The 25,466-nt window shown below is 39.3% G+C and overlaps 1 protein-coding gene across 3 annotated transcripts; it reads right to left on the bottom strand.

Annotated features, from left to right (window-relative positions):
• Positions 1 to 22,528: 22,528 nt before the first annotated feature.
• Positions 22,529 to 24,667, bottom strand: TCEAL7 (transcription elongation factor A like 7). 3 transcript variants are annotated; one of them, XM_033201927.1, is made up of 3 exons: positions 24,549 to 24,667; positions 23,818 to 23,934; positions 22,529 to 23,482 (listed from the first exon to the last, which is right to left on the bottom strand). In XM_033201927.1, exon 3 carries the CDS (start codon positions 23,453 to 23,455, stop codon positions 23,153 to 23,155), a length of 303 nt encoding a protein of 100 aa, XP_033057818.1. In that variant the 5' UTR covers positions 23,456 to 23,482; positions 23,818 to 23,934; positions 24,549 to 24,667; the 3' UTR covers positions 22,529 to 23,152. The 3 variants fall into 3 exon arrangements, with proteins under 3 accessions (XP_033057818.1, XP_033057819.1, XP_033057820.1); XM_033201928.1 differs by having other exon boundaries at positions 23,818 to 23,872; positions 24,549 to 24,652; XM_033201929.1 differs by lacking the exon at positions 23,818 to 23,934 and having other exon boundaries at positions 24,549 to 24,660.
• Positions 24,668 to 25,466: the final 799 nt, after the last annotated feature.

Genomic DNA, 25,466 nt, shown 5'->3' with positions numbered 1-25,466 from the left:
TGGCTTGAGATGGTATCTCATTGTGGTTTTGATTTGCATTTCTAGTACTAAATTATTAACATGGGGAAGGAGGCATCTCTTTCTTAAATTTGACCTGATGAAAATATTTTCTGGGGAAATATTTTTGCTAGAAAATGTAATACTTATGGCGATAATATAATAGTTTAAACAGATTATAAAATAGTATTCTTAGTTGCCAATTCAATTCTTTAAAAAATATGTATGAATAGAAACAGAAAGGATTGTTTTTCTGGCTCTGCTTGACATGTGGCAGGTATCTATAGTTCCCTTACTTTTTTCCAGTAAAAATGTTTTATTTTTTGCAAATAAAGAAAATAACTATTATTTAAAAGCAGGTTATAAATAATGTATATATAACTATCCCGGTTATACTTAAAATACATACAGAAGGAAGGAAACCCTCAATAATGCACACTCAATTTCATTTATTTGGTGGCTATCAAATATACATTTCATCCACTTATTGATTTCACAAATATTAATTAGGCAATCACTACATATCGTCAATCTAAACCCTTATGTCCTTTCTGTAGATTTCCTCTCAATTTTCACTGAATGTGTCAGTGCAGTGTAGTTGCATCTTAAGCCAAGGATGGATTCTAAAGTCAGCATATAAGGTAAAATCCTACCTAGTCAAACTTACCTACTTCATAGCGTATTAATATAAGTTATAATGTTAGTGGGGGGAAAATCAAAATATTTAAACTTAAAATTAAACTCCCATTTAATTTTATGGGAATAGAGACTTCTAAAAACTTTCATGTCTATAATTCTTGTGTATTTTCCAAATTTTCCATAGTTTACTTGAATGACATACATGGAACAATGAAATACATAGTTTTTGTTTGTTTGTTTGTTTGTTTGAGACAGAGTCTCACTCTGTCGCCCAGGCTGGAGTGCAGTGGCCGGATCTCAGCTCACTGCAAGCTCTGCCTCCCAGGTTTATGCCATTCTCCTGCCTCAGCCTCCCGAGTAGCTGGGACTACAGGCGCCCGCCACCACACCCAGCTAGTTTTTTTGTATTTTTTAGTAGAGACGGGGTTTCACCATGTTAGCCAGGATGGTCTCGATCTCCTGACCTCGTGATCCGCCCGTCTCGGCCTCCCAAAGTGCTGGGATTACAGGCTTGAGCCACCGCGCCCGGCCTCGAAATACATAGTTTTAAGGTAACCTAGACTTTATTCACTCTTCACTGTATATATGGGCATTTAATTTTATGTAAATAATATATATAAAACACACACACACACATATATATATACAATTTTAAAATTGAAATATATATTCCAGAATAAGGAAGAAGGGAGAGAGGAGGGGAGGCCAGTTTTCACTGCTCTGCTTGTGAATGGGATGGAGGAGATTATATGTGTGTATGTGTGTGTGTGTGTGTGTAGAGATAAATATATTACATATTATAAATAGTATACTATATACCTATGTTAGTCATATTATATATTATTATATAGATATGTAGAGATAAATAGATACATAGATATAAAATTTGTTTACACCAGGACACTATTTTATACATATTTTCTATCTAACAATGCAATGTAAATATTTCTATGCCAATAAATACTGTACTTCATCATGTCGAAATTAACAGGAATTTATCTACCACTTGTTTAATATTTAGGCTGCCTCTATGTTTTTGCTATTATAACTCAAGCCTTAACCAAAATCTTTGCACACAACCAAAATTATTTCCTAAGGAAAAATTTCTAAAAGTGAAATTGCTGGGTCTAAAAATCTGAAGCATCTTATTTATTTTTATGTGTATTACCAAGAAGGCCTGCAAGGTAATTTAACCAATTTACACGTGTACTGACAGTCCATGTGAATGAACTCATGTAAAATGGATGGTATGATTTTTAAAAAAATATTCACCAATTTCACAGGTGAATGAGTGCCTTGAAGTTTTAATTTGTCCATTTTGACTCCTAGGAAGGCTGAATAATTTATACTTATTCCACATATGTGTGTCTTCTTTGGTCAACACTCTATTGAAGCCCTTTCACAAGTTTTCATGCAGTTTGTAACTATGTGTACTAGTAGTTTGTTCACTTTTAGGAACATTTTATTACAGGTAACCAATCTTTTAGATAGTCTCACTAGTCGTAAGGAACAGAGATTTAGACTAGTTTAGTTGAGGAAGGATTTACGGTGAGAATCTATGAGGCGGTAGAGAAGATTATGATCTCAAGGGAAACTGAGAATAGACAGTAAATTCCTAATGGATGTCTAAGAGCAGGACCTGAGCGCTGCAGTGCTCTGTCACTACCTTGGCTCAGTTGTTCTCAGTCTCTCCTCTTATCCTCATTCATCCTTCTCCTCCTGTGTCACTGAGGAGACCTCATGGCTTCAGCTTCTTCATAATTTCACCCTGCTCATGTATCAGGCTTTCCCAGCTTCCTAAGGTACAAACCCTCTTCCCACAAAAGTGCGTGTACCCCACCAACCCTAAACATGCACAAACCTGCATAGAATTTCAAATGGTCCACAGACTTTCCTAGTTGAGAACACCTGGTCTAGGCTAAGTAATATGGTCAGTGAGTGAGAGTTCCTGGGACATTGTCTTAAACCTGGCTGAGGGGCTACTTGGGTGGGGATGAATTGGTAGGCAGTGACCCTACCGCAAGGCCAGCCTCCTCATGAGTTTCCTGGAGGGAAGGAGGCCCCAGGTGAGAGGCCTAGCAGGCTGCATTCCTTTAACAGAACAAAACCATACTAGTTAGTTGTGAAAATTAAACACTTCCATAAGTGGGAAAGATAGGAGATCATTTTTCTATAATCGGATAAAAACAAGACACTTGTTAGGCTTGTGAAATTAAATAATTCAAACTTAAAACTGCTGGAACTTTAAATTATTCTGAGCCTTGAGAGGAATGTGGCTATGCAGCTTGAGTCACAGGGCATGAAGCTGCAACTTCTGCCTTTTTTCCCCCCTGTAAATAATTAAGACAAAATGGCACCAGAGATAAGACTCCCTCAGATCACTACCCGTCCTCACGGAAAAATAGATAGCTGCAGCATATGCACAGGTCTTGTATGGAAAATGCAACCCTGCTAAAATTTCTCTGTCTCTGCGTATGTGAGTGAAACCTTAATTTTTCCACTTTGGAACACTGATTCCATTTGCTTGGAGCTGGTGTTTCAGGGTGGCTATACTCAAGCTTTGCGCTTGAATAAACTCTGTACTTAATCATGTTTTCTGAATCTCATTATTTAAGGTTGACAGGCTCTCCAGGGATTAATTTATCAAACACATAACATGTTGATTAATTTTAGGAAAATGTAGGTTTTAAATTTCAAATTTGCCATCTTGTTTTTTTAAGCTATTTGGGAAGTATCACACACATTTTCTAACTGATAGATATAAACACAACCAAATTATGAAGAATTTTTTATTTAGTAGAAAATCTTATTTATTATTGTAAATTATTTTTCTCCCTAAAGAGTACGTTTTAAAGGTTGTGAACAATTGGCATATTTTAAAAGTTTGTGATTCCTTTTGTAGCTGATTAAAAACATTTTAATCTGATATATGACAATTTAGCCAAATAATAATGAAAAGAGAACTTTTGGGATAAATGCCCATTCCCCCATCTTCAAAATGTGTTAAGTATTGTATTCTTCAATGTAAAAAGAAAGCATTTTAAATTAAACACTGGAACAGAAGGATACACAGAAGAAAATGTTCTACTTCCACTCCCAGCCTCCTTTCTTTATACGCACCTTCTTGGCCATTTATGTGCAGGTAAGAGGCTCAGAGGAAAAATAATGACTACTGGGAGAGAAGGTGGGGTGAAGGAGCCGTTTGGGGGGAGGTTAGAACAGGGGAAAGAGATAAGTCCACAATAATTGTAAACTGACAATAACCCCCAGAAAAACGCTGCCTCTTCCTGATGATTAGAGAAACCAAATACTATGCCTGGCCAACTGAAATGCCAACGTGGAAAAAGAGTCATCCCAGACCCAGGGTGAAGGAAGAGCGGAGGGATGCTGGTTCCTGCTGTTCCGCTTGTGAGTGGGAGGGAAAATTGGTAGTCTCAACTTACCTGTGACGTTGCTGTCACATAATGGGAGTCTACTCAAGTGCTTTTTTTCCTGCCTTTTGTATCTTCTGGTTAATTATTACTATTATGGAGAAGAAGAAAATTCTGGTCAAAGTACAAGGAAAACAACTGTCCCAGACGCTGCAGGTTTGTGTTCTGGCTCGTGAACTCTGGGGGAACCCCAGGGCTGTGATGGCTGACTGCTGAGGGTAGAGTCCTAAAGTGGGTCCCGACATGCGTTTTTGATACTCCTTCCTACCCAAGGTCAATTTTGGGTGGTCCTTGGGGCAAGCGGAATAAGAATACGGGTATATGGGTATATGCTATACCCATATAGCCTTCATCACAGGGGTGGGGATAAGAACCCCACTTCCTGTGTCCTACACCCATTTTGGTGCAAAAGATTTTGGTTATAGAGGTGTGGAAATGAATCACAGGAGAGGGAAACAGACACACGAAAGGTGAAAGTTCTATTTTAAACAGTCCCCATTATTGCCTTCCCCCATCGTGGATGTTTAAATAGCAAGTAGGGCCAGGGGCAGAGTGTGGCGTCGGAGAGAGGATGGATAAAAGGGACAAAGTTGGGAAATATGGGGCTGGACGACGCTGGACTGGGAAGGGGCCAGATAGTGTTGGGTCTGCGCGAGCGCTCGGCGGCAGCAGCCTCCACTCGCCCCACCCTAGCCGTCTGCAGGTCTGCGGGTTAAGTGTCGCTGCGGTGCACCTCAAGGTGAGAATCCGGAGGAGGAAACTTGCAAGGATAGGTTCAGGTCGATGCTAGGGGCAGTGGTGGGGGCAGAGTGTGTGTAGGGGCGGAGATAGAGCCCAGTTAGTGGCCCCACTCCAGATCCTCCCTTTTTGGTGCCTGCATAGGCCTAGGGAAGGATCTACAAGAAAAATGCTAGGCTTTGAAGGAGGGAGGAGAGAAGAGATAGTGGGAGGGAGGTGCTTCAGCAAGAGGCCTCCTGGAGAGCGCGTAGGTCCTCTCTGGTGGGAAAAATAAAAATTTAAAAACCGTCGATATTTTGAAAGGTGCGTAGTAGGGCCACTGTCTTCGGTGCTGATATGTCTACCAAGCACTGTCTTTTCGCTCGCCTTTTATCTCCTAGGAGTGATGGAGTGCCAAGTAGAATAAGCTGGAGAGAAATCTCAACATGGAAAACGTCCTCCAGGAAAAATAAAAAAGGAAACAGAAGGAGGGGAGCAGGCCCCTGTGCAAAACGGAGAGGAAGTTCCCCCTTTGTGAGGGAATAAAGGCCAGGAGTCTGAAGGAAATAATAGCGTCCAAGATTTTAAGCGAGGTGTAGTCTTATCAATAACATTGATATGATAAATGCAGGTAAAGATGATATGCAATGGTTCATTCAGGGAGAAGGTGAGAGAGTTAAGGTAAAAACTCGGGATTGAAGTTAAGGTATAGTCCATGGCCTTGATGGGGACCACCTCATTCATTATCACCATTATGATGCCTTATACCTTGAAAATAGAAGTTTTCTACCGGGCGCGGTGGCTCACGCCTGTAATCCCAGCACTTTGGGAGGCCGAGGCGGGCGGATCAAAAGGTCAGGAGATTGAGACTATCCTGGCTAACACGGTGAAACTCCGTCTCTACTAAAAATACAAAAAAATTCGCCTGGCGTGGTTGCAGGGGGCTGTAGTCCCAGCTATTTGGGAGGCTGAGGCAGGAGAATGGCATGAACCCGGGAGGCGGAGCTTGCAGTGAGCCGAGATTGCACCACTGCACTCCAACCTGAGCAACAGAGCGAGACTCCGTCTCAAAATAAATAAATAAATAAATAAAATAAATAAAATAATTAAAAAAAGAAAACAGACGTTTTCTCTGAGGTTAATACTTCTCAACTCTGCTTTCTGGGTTTTGTTTTTCTTTTTCTTTTCTTTCTTTCTTTCTTTTTTTGCCTTTCTTGGTGTACTTTTGTTGAACCAGTTGCTTCAAAACTTTTAGTATTGCCAGCTTCTACTTGAATATTACATTCTGATCAAATCAGCAAATCCTTTGTCAGCAGAAGTGTTTAATATATTTGAATAGAAATATTCTCATTACGTATTTTAAAGTGAGAAAACAAGTTATAATGCAGTGTGCAAAATTACTGTCGCTTCATTTTAAGTCAAGTATAGTTATGTATTACACACATTAACAGAGTCTGAAAGTATATATATACTAAAATGAATCTGTTATATTGCAGAATTATGAATGGTTTTACTTTTTCTTCTTAGTAACTGTATTTTTCCAAAATTAGTATGTATTACTTCTATCCCTAAGTAACCAATGTGCCGATCAGCTTTAAAAACTGTGGCATTCAATAAAAACTTATTAGAAGAACAAAAAATTAACTTCAAGTTAATTTTTAGAATTTCTTATTCAGCAACGTAACCCAAGTATATATTACCATGATATTACTTTAATGGGTCACCCTTGCCATCTGTGAAAAAGGAATACTATTTGCCCCCCATGGGCTGCTAAGTGGATCAGGTGAGGAACTGAATGTGTGGGTTGTGTTGGTTCGGATCCTACCCTATATCCTACCCTTTCAGAACCCCAGATCCCTGAAAACGCTCAAGGAAAGCTGAGGCATGTCTAACCCATGCCCAGGAACAAGTTCAGGCAGTTAAGACGTGGGTGTCACCCTTTTCTGGATACTTCCATGTCTTCTGGACACTACTGCTGTGTCTCCTTTGTCTTTTTCATTTTGCTGACAGCTATTGGTGTGTTGAAGTCCTCAAGATGTCAAAGCCCCAGTGATTTCTCTGGGATTATAGTTACCCTTTTGAAGATGAGTACCACACAAATGTGGCTCAGGAATTGATATCTTAACAAAGTTCTTCATAAAATGGGTCTTTCTTATTTTACTTTTAGGTCCTCTGCTCTCCAGAGGACTCAGACATGATTCCATTTGGTTGGAGGATGCTGAATCAATACAAGCATACGAGACTTCATTAATAAAGTAAATGATGGATAAAATAAAATGAAGAACAGCTGAAGTTAGCTACCTATTACCTTAATTATAATAAAAAGGTGTTGCTTATATATTCACTACTTTGGGAAGTTGCCACCTATGTTAGTAGTGGCAATTTCCAAAAGCAGTGAGATAACATTGGCTTTTTTATGTCTACCATGCTCTTGCGAGAGGTGACTTCTCTTTCAGGATATTCATAGTTTTTCATACAAAAAATTCGGGGCATATCTACCCACTAGGGCAACAGACATATCCCAAAGCATATAAATTACAGAAATATTCACCTTAGATCAAAACTGAGTAACACCCCAAGCCTGATCTCCTCCCTACATAAAAGCATTTAAAATAATTGGTAAGATAAAAAATTCATTAAAAGTGTTAAAAATTACTCTTCTACAAAACTGTGGCATTCTCATAACAAGTATAGTCTTTATCACCTGTACACTCCTAGTATCTATTATAATGTCTAACTTATTGTGGAGGTTATACATGTTAAATATGGGCAATATTACTCTGTGGGGACTCTCAAATCCTTTGCCAAGATCTACTCTTGACTAAAGAATAGGAAATAAGCCGGGCGCGGTGGCTCAAGCCTGTAATCCCAGCACTTTGGGAGGCCGAGACGGGCGGATCACGAGGTCAGGAGATCGAGACCATCCTGGCTAACACGGTGAAACCCCGTCTCTACTAAAAAATACAAAAAACTAGCCGGGTGAGGTGGCGGGCGCCTGTAGTCCCAGCTACTTGGGAGGCTGAGGCAGGAGAATGGCGTGAACCCGGGAGGCGGAGCTTGCAGTGAGCTGAGATCCGGCCACTGTACTCCAGCCTGGGCGACAGAGCGAGACTCCGTCTCAAAAAAAAAAAAAAAGAATAGGAAATAAGTCTCTCCATTTCCCTAGAGGCAAAGACTTGTATTTCTTTTATATATCTCTATATCTATATAGAGATATATTTTTTTGAGATGGAGTCTCGCTCTGTCGCCCAGGCTGGAGTACGGTGGTGTGATCTTGGCTCAATGCAGCCTCTGCCTCCCAGGTTCAAGTGATTCTCCTGTCTCAGCCTCCTGAGTAGCTAGGATTACATGCGCATGCCACCACACCCGGCTAATTTTTGTATTTTTAGTGGAGACGAGATTTCACCTTGTTGGTCAGGCCGGTCTCGAACTCCTGACCTTGTGATCTGCCCACCTCGGTCTCCCAAAGTGCTGGGATTACAGGCGTGAGCAACCCTGCCCGGCAAGACTTGTATTTCTAAGGAGCCTATTAGGGGAAAAATTACATGCCAGATTAAAAGATGAATGTAATTTAACATGATTTTAAAAGAATGTCACACAGACTGCCTGTTTCAGAATCCCTGTCATCTTTCTTGCTAACAGGACAGACTTTGGCATCCCCTGAAAGTTCCATGACTCAACTTCTAACTGGGTGCCAAAACACATTATCATGTTCCCTTGAAAGATTCTAACGCACACTAACACTGGAGAACCACTGGTAGTACAGAGGAAGCACAATCATATTGAGTACAAATATGCATAGAAAAAGATTGCAAGGAAATACGTCAAAATGCCTGAGAGCCTAGCAATACATATCACAAGATCTAAATTATCCTATTTTATGTTAGGATCCGATATGGTTTGGATCTGTGTCCCCACCAAATCTCATGTCGAATTGTAATCCCCAGTGTTGGAGGAGGGGTCTGGTGGGAGGCAATTGGATCATGGGGTCAGTTTCTCATGAATAGTTTAGTATCATATCCCTTGGTGTTGTCATCCTGAGAGTGAGTTCTCATGAGATCTGATTGTTTAAAAGTGTGTGGCACCTCCCTGCCTTCCTTCTGCTCTGGCCATGTGAGATGTCTCAAGTCCCCCTTTGCCTTCGCCATGATTGTAAGTTTCCTGAGGCCTCCCCAGAAGCAGAAGCTGCTATGCTTCTTGTACAGCCTGAAGAACTGTGAGCCAATTAAACCTCTTTATTTATAAATTACCCCGTCTCAGGTATTTATTTATAGCAATGTGAAAACAGACTAATATGGGATCTATTTTTAAAATCTTTCAATATTTCTCACATTGGGATGCATCATACAATAGGTGTGAAGATATTATATGACGGTTTACCTTTTCTCAAAAAAAGTGTCCCTGAATCCATGATGTATGTAAAAGATGCTGTAATTTAATAATTAAGAAAGTAAGGTGTATAAATGCATGTGTGCATATTCAATAGAAAAAGGTATAACATAAGTCACCATATCAGAATGAATATTTGATTAAGGGTGATTTTTCTGTTCTTATTTTCTTCAAAGTCAGTTTTTTTATTTTTAAAGCTTTTGTACAGTTTCAATCATATTGCCATTAAAAATTCTGAATACTCTGTATTCATGTTAATTTGAAATATGCAGAATATAATGGCAATAATAACAATACTCATAACGTACTTTTAACGTGAGCCATGTTCCAGACAGTGTCCTAAGTGGTTTACAGGTATTAATCAATTAATTCCTCCAAAGAAACCAGTGAGGGCTATACTATCAATGACCCCACTTTACATAGGAGGAAACTAAGGTATGCAGAGTTTACCTGAAGTTGTTCAGTTAATAGGTTTTAAAACCAGGATATAAGCAAAACTGTTTGGCTCCAGAATTAGTGCTCTCAGTCTCTCAATAAAGTAAATAATAAATACATTAAAACCATGACTAGAACAGATGGAGACAGCCACTTATTTTCCTAAATATAATTTTTAAATTATATATATATATTTAAAATTTTTAGCAGTGTCAAATCCAATCCCAATCCCATTGTTTTTTCTTTTCTTTTCTTTTTTTTTTTTTTGAGATGGAGTCTCGCTCTGTCACCAGGCTGGAGTGCAGTGGCCGGATCTCAGCTCACTGCAAGCTCCGCCTCCCGGGTTTACGCCATTCTCCTGCCTCAGCCTCCCGAGTAGCTGGACTACAGGCGCCCGCCACCTCGCCCGGCTAGTTTTTTGTATTTTTTAGTAGAGACGGGGTTTCACCGTGTTAGTCAGGATGGTCTCGATCTCCTGACCTCGTGATCCGCCCGTCTCGGCCTCCCAAAGTGCTGGGATTACAGGCTTGAGCCACCGCGCCCGGCCCCATTGTTTTTTCTAAGGGGAATGACGTTTTCCTTCACATTGGATAAAACTGCGCATAATGGAGATAATCGGGTGATTGATGCTGGGAACTGAAAAAGGAAAGCAATGGCAAATTCCCTGGCATAAGGACTTGAGAGGTCATCACAATAAATCTAAGTCATGAGAAAGATGAAACTAAGGAGGAGTTGAAACTATGAAGATATTGTTTGAAACTATGAAGCTAGATATGGTCGAAACTATGAAGCTAGGACACAGAGAAAAGCTATCCACTATAAAATTAAGAAACTTCTTAGCAGTGGAAACAGAAGATAGATACTTACTGCATGAATGCATAATTCATGAGGGATAAATGTGCCAATAGATTCCTTCAAAACTTTTGACCCATAAACATTTTCAAAAATAAATAGGTATTGTACAGTGAAGAATATCTCCTAACTTGTTTACTATATAATAGTGGATTTATTTTTCTCTTTTAACACAACTGGGATAAACTTAAAAAATAAAGTAAAGGGCCACCTTGTGACCAGAAACAGCACTGCAGTTTGTGCATCACCAATCAGGGAAGTCTGAAGCAGAGAAATAGTGTTAATCTTGATTAACAGTGCAACTAATTTTGGATCTGTTGAGACTGGCATACTCTTAGAACATCCAGGAAGAGAGTTCCACTGGAGAAATGGATAAAAGTCTGCAGAGCCAGAAAAGGGTATGGGCTAGAGGTGTAAAATTGAATGTCATTATCCTAGGACTGTAGTGACAACTACAGAAATGGATGAGATCTGCCAAGGAGAACATAGAGACGGATAAGAAATGGGACAATCAACATTTGGGGCAGGAATATGGATCAGTTGCTAAGAGCCCAGCCATTAAAACCAAATCCAAACTCTGTTCTTTTCTAGCAGTTAAAAAGCATTATAAACTCCTTTTAGAAATTAATGAGAGTCATGGGCTGTCTCCTCAGCACATGCATACACCTTGAACAAATGTATATATCCGTCCTTGACCAAATGGGTATACTCACCCACATACATATATGGGCACACTTTTTTTTTTGAGACAGGGTCTCACTCTGTCACCCAGGCTGGAGTGCAGTGGCACAATCATGGCTCACTGCATCCTCTACCTCCCGGGTTCAAGTGATCCTCCCACCTCAGCCTTCTGAGTAGCTGGGACTACAGGCCTGCACCACCATGCCTGGCTAACTTTTTTTCTGTTTTTGGAGAGACCCAGTTTGCCATGTTGCTCAGGCTGGTCTTGAACTCCTGGGCTCAAGCGATCCTCCTGCCTCAGCTTCCCAAAGTGCTGGGATTACAGGTATGATTCACCACATCCGATGGGCACACAATTTTGAACCCAAGTTTAGAAAGTCCATAGGTTTACTCTGTTGAGATTTTATGGCCTAATTTAATCAATAGAAATGTAAAACAGGAAAGTCAAATAGAAAACAAATGGTAAGATGAGAGATATAAACACAAATATACCAATAATTGGAATTAATGTAAATGAGTTGAACACTCCAAATAAGATTGGATAAAATTATAAATTATATGATATTTATAAGAGGCACACTTAGATGTAAGAACAGAACGGCTGAAAGTCAAAATAAATATATGCATGCGGTAATCAAAGGAGAGCTGGTGTAGCTATGAAAAAAATCAACAGTGTAGACTTTAAGAGAAGAAATATTTCTAGAGAAAAGAAACATATTTGATAGTAATAAAATATTTAATCTAACAGAAAGATACAAAAATTCTGAACCAGTATGTTCCTACTAACATTACTTCAAAAATACAAGACAAAAGGTATTAAAAATAAACGGAGAAATAGAGAAATATAAAGTCTTTGTAGGACATGTAAACATATCTCCTTAAGTAACTGATAGAATAATAAAAATTATCAGTTAAAGTATTGAAGATTTAAGCAATAAGAGTAACAAATGTGACATAATTTATGTTACATAGAACATAACCTACAAATGTTAAATATAAATATTTTTCAGGAGCAAATGTAGTATTTACTAAAATTGACCTTATACTAGGCCATTAACCAAGTCTCAACACATTTCAAAGTATTGAAACAATTCAGAATATGTTATCTGATGACAGACAAATAAAGCTAAGAATTATAACAAATAGATAACAAACAAATCTCAAAGTGTTTGGAAATTAAACAATACACTTCTTAATGATTTGTAAATAAAAGAAGAAATGACAATCAAATGTGCCATTCTCTTTAAATGAATGAAAATGAGAATGCAACACATGAAAATTTGTGGGAATATAGCTATATCTGTGCTTAGTAAAAAATTCTATGCCCTCAAATGCATACATTAGAAAAAAAGAAAGGCTGAAAAAATACCACTGATGTAAGTTTATCTGTAAATAAGTTTTGGAGAGTACAGAGCTAATGTCCAAAGACTAGGAGAGGCGTTTTAATTTTTTTTTTATTTTTTATTTTTGAGACGAATCTCCCTCTGTCGCCCAGGCTGGAGTACAGTGGCCGGATCTCAGCTCTCTGCAAGCTCCGCCTCCCGGGTTCCCGCCATTCTCCTGCCTCAGCCTCCCAAGTAGCTGGGACTACAGGCGCCCGCCAACGCGCCCGGCTAGTTTTTTGTATTTTTTTAGTAGAGACGGGGTTTCACCGTATTAGCCAGGATGGTCTCGATCTCCTGACCTCGTAATCCGCCCGTCTCGGCCTCCCAAAGTGCTGGGATTACAGGCTTGAGCCACCGCGCCCGGCCAATTTTTTTGTTAGTTCATTTTTGGTTTTGTTTTTTCAGCTCCTGGCATTCAAGGAAATATATGTCAAAACACTGGCTGAAGACAAGCTAAAGGAACAGAGACTTCAGTCATTGTAAACAATAAGGAATACAGTATTTGCAAAAACAGTTTAGAAAAGTCACTAAATAAACAACTATAGCCTTCAACAATCAAACACACACACACATGCACACAACCTTGGAGGAAGAAAGATAATCTAATTTCCAGAATTAAAACACTGTATTATTCAAATGTTCACTTTTCAACAAAAAATTACAATGCATCTAAAAAAGAAAAGTATAGCTCACTCAAAGAAAGAAAATAAATTGATAGAAATGTGCCAGATATGAGCCTTACCACAAAATACTTTAAAGCAATTGTTCTAAATATGCTCAAAAGTTAAATATGGTGAGAGAATAAAGAAAATCAGGAAAACAATCTGTGAACAAAATTAGAAAGAGAAATTATAAAAACAAACCACGCAAAAATTCTTCAGATGAAAAGTACAATAAATAAAAAATTTACTACAACTGAAAGACGTGAATCTTTCTAGAAGTTCAATAAACTCAGAGTAGGAGAAACTAAAACATGGGAATTCAAGATGAGATTTGGGTGAGGACACAGCCAAACCATATCAGGCTATGTGGTCTCTAGACACCAATTTCCACTCACACCATCTCTACCTTCTCATTTCATTCTTCCCCATCATATTACACATTTTTGCCTTTGGCAGTCTGAGAGGTCAGAAGTGGCACCTTCACCCCAGGGCATTCATTTCCCTTTCTTTGGTTACCAAAGAGAGGCTACAGTTTTTCTTTGGGCTAGCAGCCATTCACACATCTTCTCTGACAAATTTTCTTTTTGTTGCTAATGCTCCCAAAGCATCTACCTCCTAAGTCCACTTCTTTTATCAATAGTCACTGATATTCATTTCATCTGTGCTTTGAACATGCATGAAATTAATACAGACCAGGATGTAGAGATGGGATGAGTGTAATGAAGTAATGTTTTTTTGTTTTAGCATTTTCTTGCCAGCTTCTCTTATTCTGATAATAAAAACATTAATAAAACTTTTTTTTATTTAGTGAAAGAAAGCATTCAAGGTAAGAAAAAAATACATGTTTTCTAAAGAAAATCGTTTGTTTCAGTAGAGACATGATATTACCTTCATTGTCCAAGTTTGTACTAAGTACAAAATGTGTTTGATTGGCTACATACATAATAAAAGTTTTCAGGTTTTTAAAATAAAATGAATGCACCTGGCCTGGAACATGTATCATACTATCCCCTCACATATAACCTACCCTAGTTCACTGGGCCTTTTAACCATCTTTCAATCCAAGAGGCCACAAGTGGTATCGCCACTCTGTGACTGGTGTTTGCCTTTTAATTACCAGGGAAGGTTTTCTGTACTCTCTGCCCTACCTCCCCACAGCCAACACACAAACCCTAGGCACACTTGTTCTCTGCCCTTATTTACAGTGCTCAAGTGGAAGCTGTCTTGGACCCTGTCTACTTTACCCCACCTGACCTGCGGAGCACAGTCTGCTGAGCCTTTCACCCCTGAATTCCACATCTCTAGAGCCCTAGGAGGTGCCTATCCTTGCTGCAGTGTTCCTGCCTGCCAGTTCATCTCTCTGGGGGCCCCTCAGCCAGGCTTAGGTCAGTGATTAAGAAGCTCTCACCTGCTGACCACATTGATTAACCTAGATCAGGTATTCTCAACTGGAGATGTTTGTGGACCACCTGAAATTGCATCAAAGTTACCTGTGAGTGTGTGTGTGTGTGTGCGCACACACACGCACATGTCTATTAAATACTTTGCCAATTTTTAGGGCCAGGTGCGATGACTCACACCTGTAATTCCAGCACTTTGGGAGGCCGAGGTGGGTGGATCACTTGAGCTAAGGAGTTCAAGATTAGCCTGGGCAACATGGTGAAACTCCATCTCTTAAAAAAAATAAAAATAGAAAAAAAAATCCTTTGCCAAATTTTAAATTGCATTATTTATATTTAAATTGTATTCTGCTGTTGAGTTGTAGAAGTTCTTCATGTATACCAGATACTAGAATATATAAATTTATAAATTAAATAAATATATAAATATATCTATCTTATCAGACACATGATTTGTAAATGTTTTCTTCCATCCTGTAGGTTGGCTATTCACTTTCTTGGTGGTTTCCTGTGATGCACTAAAGCTTTAAATTCTGATAAAGTTCAACTTATCTATTTTTCGCTTTATCATGGTTTTGGTATCATTTCTAAGAATTCATTACAAAATACAAGGTTATGAAGATTTATCAATGTGTTTTCGCTGGAAAATTTAATTGTTTTGACTCACTGTATTGGTGTCTGAGCATTAGACAAGGCAGGCACCTCTCCCAGTCTTCACAGACTGATCTCATGAAGGAGAAGACCTCCACCAATCTGCCCAGCCGGAGATTTTGGAGACTTCTAACAACTTTTTCCCTCCCCATGGGGAAACAGACAACTGTAGTTTTTGTTCCCTCACTCTGTGCTGAGCCGTGGGATTGGGGGAGGATCAATGGTGTCTCTCAGTCCAAGCTGCCGTTTCATTCTCCTCTGGGCATCTGGACTGTGCTGGACCTGTCAGAGCTCCAGGCCTAACAACACAATGCGATTTCTTTGGTCAGCTTCAGAGAAATTGGGGTGCTGGATGTGCTGGTCGCCTCTTTCCCTCCCTAGGGGAAAACTGAAAGCTGGAAGTTTTCATCTGCTAGTTTTGTGCTTAGCAGGGGTGAGAATCAATGGAATCACCAGCCCAAGCCACCACCTCTGTTCTTTCCTGGGTGTCTAGACTATGCTGAAGCAATCAGAGCTCCAAGACTGGCAAGACGGGAGCCAGTCCTCTGGGAAACCCCTTGGAAAAGTAGGGGTACTGGACATGTGAACCTACCCTTTTTGTCCCCAGGATGAAGCTGGGAGTTAGGGGGTTTCTTTCTGACTATATGGCACTAGCTGGGGGCAGGGTATCTAAAAGAGGGTGTCCCAAATCTCCCTATCAACTTATGTGAGTTTGGTTTTGCATTCTCTCAGAGTGCAGGAGCATTTCAATTAGCTTCTGATTTATCACAAAGGAAATTTCTGAAATGTTGCTGAAACAGTGTATTTGTTGGCAAGTTAGGAGAGCTTTCTATAATGTCATCTTGCTGATGTCACTCCCTCTATTTTATTTATCTTTGTTCTAATTTCTACTATTTCTTTCCTTCTGATAGCTGTATATGTAGCTTTCCCCATTTGTCTAGTTTGTTTAGGTGTAAAGTTAGGTTGCTAACTTGGAATCTTTATGCTTTTTTTTTTTTTTTTTTTTTGAGACGAAATCTCGCTCTGTCACCCAGGCTGGAGTACAGTGGCACGATCTCGGCTCACTGCAAGCTCCACCTCCCGGGTTCACACCATTCTGCTGCCTCAGCCTCCTGAGTAGCTGGGACTACAAGCGCCCGCTACCAGGCCCGGCTACCACCACGCCCAGCTAATTTTTTGTATTTTTAGTAGAGATGGGGTTTCACCATGTTAGCCAGGATGGGCTCGATCTCCTGACCTCGTGATCCTCCCACCTCGGCCTCCCACAGTGCTGGGATTACAGACGTGAGCCACCGCGCCCTGCCGGAATCTTTATGCTTTTTAAATATAAGTGTTTACAGCTATAAATTTCCCTCTGAGCATTGCCTTTGCGACATCCTATAAGTTTTGATAAGTTGTGTTTCAATTTTAAGTCATCTCAGAGTATTTTCTACTCTTACAATTTATTCTTTGAGCCATTGGATTTTAAAGAGTGCGCTGCTTGATTTCCACATATGTGGAATTTCCTGTTTTCTGTCTGTTATTGACTTCATGTTTCATTCAATTTTGGTTGGAGAAAACGCCTTGTGTGATTTTTTTGTGTTTAAATTTATTGAATTTTGTTTTCTGGCTTCAATATGGTCTATATCCTAGATAATGTTCCATCTGCCCTTAAGAAGAAAGTGTATTTTTCTGTTATTAGGTGGGACTTTTATATATGCCTGTTAGGACTAGTTGATTTATAGTGTTGTTCAAGTCCTCTATTTCCTTATTGAATGTCTATCTAGTTGTTCTGTTGTTGAGAATAGGATATTAATCTAACCCCACTTGAAGCAAGAAAAAAAGCATAAAAAAGAGAACAAGATATTGAAATTTCCAACTATTATTGTATAACCCTTCATTTCTCCTTTCAATTTGTCAGTTTTTGCTTCATGTAATTTGGGGCTCTGTTATTAGGTGCATATATGCTTAAAATTATAATATCCTCTTGATGGATTGACACTTTATCAATGTATAATGTTCTTCTTTATCTCTTTTTTTTTTTTTTTTTTTTTTTGAGACGGAGTCTGGCTCTGTCACCCAGGCAGGAGCGCAGTGGCCGGATCTCAGCTCACTGCAAGCTCCGCCTCCCGGGTTCACGCCATTCTCCTGCCTCAGCCTCCTGAGTAGCTGGGACTACAGGCGCCCGCCACCTCGCCCGGCTAGTTTTTTGTATTTTTTTAGTAGAGACGGGGTTTCACCGTGTTAGCCAGGATGGTCTCGATCTCCTGACCTCGTGATCCGCCCGTCTCGGCCTCCCAAAGTGCTGGGATTACAGGCTTGAGCCACCGCGCCCGGCTTCTTTATCTCTATAACACATTTTAAAGTCCACTTTGCCTGGTATTAGCATAGCCACTTCAGCTCTCTTTTGGTTATTATTTACATGGAATATCTTTTCTCATTCTTTCACTGTCAAACAATTTGGTCTTTGAATCTAAAAAGAGTCGGCTTTAGACAGTGTAGAGTTGGATCATGCTTTTTCAAAATCTATTCTGCCTATCTGCCTTCTAATTGGAGAGTTCAGTTCTAATAACCACGTTTCCTAGTTTCTGTATTTGATAACTGTGATATCTGGGGATTGTTGATCCTAAAGGGACTGCTTCTCCAAGGGTTAGCTAATTCCTAGCTATAGCAAACAACTCAGCTGTGAGCACCCCTTTCATTTGCAAACCAACCAGTTCAGAACCCATAACACCAAATATCTCCTTTATCAGGCTCTCACTAATATCATGCTAATTATCAGCACTAATCACAATAGGGCCAGGTAACAGACAGCTAGAAACAGACTTTTATCCCTGAGCCATTGAAATGGTTCAAATTAGCCAATCCCAAACCTACTTTTCCTGCCACACTTGTTTCTTCCCCTCCCCTGCCACCCCCCACACAAAAAACCCGATAAAGCCTCTTGCCCTCATTTTTTCTTCACTTACTTTGCCCATGACTGACTCTGGTGCTTCCTCATGTGGCCCTGTGTGTCATGGTGTACTTTCTGTTTCTAGGTATCTGTGATTATAAAAAGTCTTTCTTCATGACGGTCATTTTTGTGTCAGTATATCTTACCATATTTGATTAAAACAAATCCTGGGTACTTTTAAAACATTAATTCATTTACACTTAAAGTATTGATAGGAAAGGATTTACTTCTGCCTTTTTGCTATTTGTTTTCTATATATCTACACCTTTTTCTGTTCCTCATTCCCCATTACTGCACTTTTCTGTGGTTAATTGAATGTTTTTCTTGTGTACTTGTTTGATTCTATTATTTCTTTTTTGTATATTTTTAAGTTTTTTTCTTTATTGGTTCCCCTGGGGAACACAATTAACATCTTAACTTTGTAACACATTTTTCTTTTATATAACAATGCCAATTCATTTTCAATACAAGAACTCTATTTTTTATAGCTCAATTCCCCCTTTATGTTCTTATTGTTACTAATAATATATTTTTACCAAGTGTGCATATTAACATAGTTTTATAATTATTGTTTTATGCATTTGTCTTTTGAGCCATATAGGAAAAAAAGAGGCATTATAAGCCATACATGCCATACTGCTTGCTTTTATATTTTCCTGTGTAGCTACCTTACTGTTGTTCTTTATTTTCTCATATGACTTTGGCTTACATACCTTGTATCCCTTTATTTCAGCTTGGAAGTCTTGTAAGACTTGGCAGAGGTCAGTAAATACATGTGCAAATGAATCTACCTTCTATAGTATAAATGCACCTTAAATTATTCAATCAATTCCCCATTAATTAACATGAAATTATTCCTATGTTTTGCCACGAAAAGCAATGCTGCCTGCAATGAACATGCTTGTACACATACTTTTCTTTTTATAGATTAGATGCCTGAAAGTAAGGTTGCTTGGTCAAAAAGTATGTGTTCTTTTACATTTCCTAGCCTCCCTTGCACATATGTTGCGGCTATAGAATGCAACATAAGACACTTCTAAAGCTTATAAACAACCCCTGGTGATCGTTCTGCTATCCTTCTGGTAACCTTGGAAACCATGTATGCCATCTGGAATACCAGACTACAGGACAGATTCAGGTTAGATACCCAAAAAAGCAATGGAGCAGAGCCATGCATGAGAGCCAATAACCCTCATTGAAATTATGACATGAAAGAACAATCAACTGTTTTCAAAATACAGATTTTGCATTTTTTAAAAATTAACTAAGCATAGTCTAGTCCATCCTAATATACTGATTTAAACACACCTCCAGTTTGGATCTCTTCTTTACAATTAAATACTTACCAGTTTGATGGGTATCCATTCAGAAATTTATATATCTCCGTTTTGCATTTTCACTAAAGGTTATCATAGTGAATCAACTGTCTTACTGCCTTTATTCAACAATATTCCTGGAGATGCTTCAATATAAGAATGTCTTTCTTTTTAACTATTGTGTAGTTTTTCCTGATATAGATGAACCACAGTTTGTTTGACTATTTTCCTATTGATACCTTAGTCTGTTTTTAATATTTTGGCTCTTACAAACAGTGTCACAGTAAACATCATCTATGCTTTCCTGTGCATATCTGTAAATATATCTCTACAGTAATTCAATGTAATGGAAGTGCTAGGTTGTATAGTCTGCACATATTTTACTGGTTTATCTTTTTCTTTTCCATTTCTAAAAGCTATAGAGATATTAGGGATATTTTCCCATTATCTGTCATGGTATTACAAATATTTCTTCTCAGGCTATTTCTTGTCCTTGTACCTTTTATATTTTTTCCTTTATAACCTCCAGGTTTCTTTTTGGCTTAAGGAGATAATCACTATCACGAGATTATAGAAGTTATTTTCTTGATTTTTATTGTGATATTTCATTTTTGTTTCTCAGACTTTTATATTTAATCCACTTTGGATACATTTTTGTGTATTCGGGGAGTAGGAATCTGTGTTTATTTTTCTTCTGATTGAAAAGTCCATAATGCTCAATTCTTAGGTTAATTTTTTTGCAAATACATAAAAGCCTTAAGTAAATATGCATATAGCTAAACATTTGCTCATAACTATGATTACTTTCTTAGGACAAATTCAAAGCAGTAGAAGTTAGGTCATAGAATATGAAAAATAGACAGCATTTGGAACTTATTGTGAATAGAAGCACAAAAATGGATGCCATTATTTACTCTCTCATTCAGTATGAAAATGCTTATATCTGCAATAAAATTATCATAAGTAAACATTTGTTTGCCTATTTGGTAGCAATATCTTGTCCTTTTATTGTTTCTTTTTAGAATTGTCTCATTGCCTCTTAGTAAAGCTAAATAATGTTTATTCTCCAAATAGATTTATTTGGGTACTCTATATGGGCACCCTATTTATGTCCTCTCCAGAATTTTTAGGGTATGATACTCTCATTTTACTTTTTAGAGCCCCAAATGATCAATTATTGACCAGTATGGTCTTTGATTATAAGAAGACTCCCTCTGTACAGCCCAGATGAAACAAGGTCTATGATGTTTATCAGGAAGTAGTGGAGACCATGATTTCATGGGAATCCCAAAATGGAGATTCCATGGCCCAATGCACAGAGATTCTGTCTCAGTGTGTTTGCACGTGTATGTGTGTATATGGAGAGATATGTGTCAGAATTTTGTATTTATTTTTTTAAGAGATGAGGTGTCACTATGTTGCCGAGGCTGAAATGCAGTGGCTATTCACAGGCATGATCATTGCACACTACAGCCTCAAACTCCTGGGCTCAAGTGATCCTCCTGCCTTAGCCTCCCCAGTAGCTGGGACTACAGGTGTGCACCAGCATGCCTGGCTAGAGTTTTGCATTTTAGAAGCACTCCAGATGATTATAATATAAGGAGATGACTTTTTGAGAGGGGCCAGTTATTTAACATTAGAATAATTTTATAGACTGAATTTGGGGAATAATCCCTTTCTTACTGGGCTCCTTTTAAAAATATAAGTTATAGTTTCTAGAGGAGTTATTGCCAACTTAATGTAATCAGAAGTAAAACTGGGCACGATAATTCTAACTAAGTATACATTTATTAAATACCCACTGTATGTTAATAAGATTAATCAATAGAAGTATAATGAAAAACTATGATGCCGTTTTTACTTTGAGATGCAAAATGTAAAAAATCCTGTTTAGAAATAATGCTTAGATTTCTATACATTTACATATATATGCTTTGTAAGACTTATATACTAATGTATATTAAGACTATATATTATATATAATTATATATATAATATGTAATATAGACATTTATATATTATATATACTAATATATTAAGACTATATATTTATGTATGCTTATATATTAGTCTCACAAAGCATATATATTAAGCTTAACATATATGTATTAGTATACATGTCTTACAAAGCATATATATTTTATATGTACATGCACATATACATTTATGTGTGTGTATACACATGCACACACACACACACATCTTAGTCTTATGAAGCATTTTTGCATGTTTCTGGGGAGAAAAAAATGAAAAGCAGGGATGTGGTTTTAGATTTGTTTCCTATATCACGTGCAATTTACACGTCTCTGAAGACTATTCTGAACACAGTAAGTCAGGCCTGCCAGGAGCCTTCAGGAAGAGATTATCTCACAAGAGGACAAAGCCTCATTCCTTAGACTTAGAGCAGCAACTCTGAATACAGCATGATGCCTTTGACTCAGATTTATACCCCAGTCCAAATCCCAAGTGGACTCATCACATCTGACTCTTATGGAAAGGAAGGGTCTTGTGATTGAAAATAGATGGTGTTGTTTTGCTAAGGGCTCTCTCTGAAAGACACTGTGGCCCAAGCAACCCTAAAGTCCCACCTGTGTTAAATGTCACTATAAAGCACAGAGAAGCTTTAGATGACAAGAGTTGGAGTTCAACTCACTGACGACTCCAGGGGACTTGGTGGGGTTTTGGCCCTGAATGACTGCAGTGCATCAGCAGCACTGGGGCCAGCAGAGAGCACAGGACCCAGCAGAAGAGGCGCAGTGTTGGGCCGGCATGGCAGGACCCAGGAGGAGGAGACAGGGCTCAATAACAGGACTGATAGGGAAGCCCCCACTTCTGCCTACTGGACTTGTTCCGGAGTACAAGTTGAATCATGTCAGGCCCTCTCTGAAGCTATTGGTGCTTCTATAGTGGGTTGGCGTTCTGTATGCACAGCGGGGAACAAGATCCCACTGAGTACAGCTGGTTACTGCCTCATTTCCTCCCCACAGCAGCCCTGTGAGGCAAATATTTTCCCTATGAAAAGACTGAGTCTTAAACATGTGTATCTGTAATAATTACCAGTTTATTCCTCTGGCTAAGAGATCCAGAGGTAATTGAAGGTTTACATGTCATTTTTACGCTTCTGTTATTGAGAGTTTATAAGTGTTTCATTGCCTTCCAAAGGCGATTGACAAGTTCTTTTACTGTGTCTACTTTAGGGTTTTTTGTGACACAAGTAATATACACACATAAACATATATTCATTTTTTGGCAAGTGAGAAGATGCAGATAGGCAAAAAGAAAAAAAAGAAAAAAGAGATCACACAGAGATTCACTGTTAACCTTTGGTGTATAATAAAATCAGACACTTTACTTTGCATTATGTCACATAGAAATGTACAAATACAGTGTACATATATACACACATATATGTATACACTGTTTTGCAACTCGTTATTTTCACTTTGCAATATACAATGAGCATTTTTCCATGCAAATGAATGAGACCTCTTATTAAATGAATAAGATTGGGTCAAAAGATGAGATGTTGACAAGAATCATATGTAAATCTCAGCAACATCGAAGGACTGGAGTAAAACGATAGCAAATATTTATCAAGAAAATGCAGACAAACAGAAAGGGGCAACATTAATAACAGAAAATAATTGAATTGTCAGGGAAATTAATTAAATAGGATAAGGACGGTCCCGAGAATGCCTGTGGTTAGAATGCAGAGCCCTAAATTTCTTTCTCAGACCCCTTATCTCTTCCAAACACCTTTCCATCTCATCTCCTTCCCTTGTCATTTCTTCATCTTTAAAATGCCTATAGTCTATGTCCTCTTTAAATTCTTCGAGAGACTGAAGCAGCCTCTGTCTAAAATTCCCTTCTGTTTGCTGGCGTTCAAATTCTCCATAGGGGCGTTCTTCCTCCCTCTTTGGCACGCTGCACTTTGGCTTTCCTTCGTTTTCTTTGCAGGGTTTTTGCATGTTGTTGTTGTTGTTTCCTGCTTAACTCTAGAGAGAAAATGTAGAGACAAATTGCTTTGTTACTTTTGAAACAGGATTGTCAGTTTCTCTCTGAGGCAAGATACTTTCCCATCCCTACCCCACAGGTCCAGACCTCATAAGTCAGCCGCAGCTCCCTCCATCCTCTCATCTCCCCCTTTTCTCCCCTCCCACCTCAGGAACCCACCATTTCCCCAGCAGACAAGGCTAATGGCCTCTCCAATGGGCGGGAGAGGGGGAGCAGAAAAGGAGATGTACTGCGAAGCCGCAAATTTCGCCTAGCTTTTGCCCTTCCCGACTCTAACCCTCAGAGATCTCAGTTTAAGTGCCTCTGTCATGCTGACCTGTGCGGGGGTTTCCTGCTCTTTTTCTTTCCCCCAGATGTGTGTGAACACAGACCCTGGGACCTGCAAACAAAAAGGAAGGGGCGGGGAGGAAGGAGCTATCTGTGAATCAACCAGCTCCAGAGACAAGACAGACGTTATTATTTTGAACCTGGGATTCTCATCATCACCGTCATCGCCTCCCGGATTTCTACCTCCTGGTCCCTCCTTCCTGTCTCTGTCTTTTCCTTCAGGATTTCCGTTTCCACTCCCCACTCCTCACCCTCAGGACTGGGCCTTGCAAGGCCCGCGTCTCCCTCCTTCGCCCTGTCCCGCGCCCCACCCCACCACCACAGGCCGGCATTGAGTGAGGTGAACTATTTTCAAATGATCTCTAAATTTCTGTTGTCTCCATCCCAAGATTTCAGCCTCTCTCCACCCACCAACCCATACCCCAGGCCTAAAATTTTCTCTTGACAAAATTGGAGAAAGACGAGAAGGATAAAAAGAAAGCATGCCAGGGTGAGAGAAGCCGATTATTTCAAAGCTATCACTAAATCTCTAGGTGTCTCTCAAAAGATTTCGACCTACCCCCTTACTCCCCACTGCAAAAGATACAATTATCTCCGACGATTTTGCAGCGGTTTTGGGAAAGCAAGCCTGGACCTATTCCAGTCATTAGATTCACCCACCACTGACCCAGGGGTCCAGTGGTTCCTTCACTCCAACCTGCTGGGATTTAAGGAATTTACCTCTTCCTTCCCTTGGCCACAAGCACGCACGGCACGCTTGTCTGCAAGGCAGAAAGGAGCTGGTACCCAGAGGAGAAAGAAGCCCGGGAATATAAGGACTTCGGTTCACGTCAGCTCCTGATCACGTGAGGATTATGTCATTCCCCCATCTCTGGTCCCCACTTTCCCCTCCCACCAGCAGCGCTGCAGAAGTGGACCGGCTTAGCAACCTCCCACCCCCCACCACACCAGGCCCTGTCACTCATTTTGTCTTTGCTAATTCCAGAGGTCAAAAGTGGACCCTTCTCCCTGTGGTTGGAATTTGTCTTTCTCTGATTACCAGGAGGGGCTGCATTTTCCCAAAGTTATATTAACCATTGTTACATTTTTTGTGGTTGTGCTGAGAGGGAGGATTACTTATCCTTTTGTAAGCTACAAGAAAAGAAAAGTGGCAGTCTCCTCCATCCAATCTCCCCTCAGCCACTAATAGCCATCATTTCCCTTGCAATTTAATCCTTGAAACCAGATTGGAGGGAATGGGGTGAATTAGAAAAGGAGGTAATAATTTAGATTGCGCTTCTTACTTTTGTTTTGATAATTTCTTATTCTTTTCCAATTTTTCCATAACTTATTATATACTTTTAATAATCAGAAATATGATAAAGATATGTACATTTGAAAAAAGATTCAAGTTAGGAGGATAAAAAGGCCAGCCACCTGTTTCTGCTGCTGAAGTCATGATATAAATATAGATCCTTTAGGCAGACACATTTTTTGAAGTTTAAGATGTGCAGGTCAGTTGGAACCTACCCTTTTGAGGGGCTCCTGGGCATGTGAGGTCCTTCCATTAGGTGAGTCACTGAGACCATGATCCTACAGCACCTTGCCCTTAGATTTCCAGATTGCAACCGTAAGTCACAAATTTTTACTAGTTTGAGC

The sequence above is a fragment of the Trachypithecus francoisi genome, unplaced genomic scaffold (assembly GCF_009764315.1).
Source record: "Trachypithecus francoisi isolate TF-2019V2 unplaced genomic scaffold, Tfra_2.0 Lachesis_group6, whole genome shotgun sequence".
NCBI classification, from domain to species: domain Eukaryota; kingdom Metazoa; phylum Chordata; class Mammalia; order Primates; family Cercopithecidae; genus Trachypithecus; species Trachypithecus francoisi.
The sequence above is the reverse complement of the archived record's forward strand: the minus strand, read 5'-3'. Positions and strand labels throughout refer to the sequence as shown.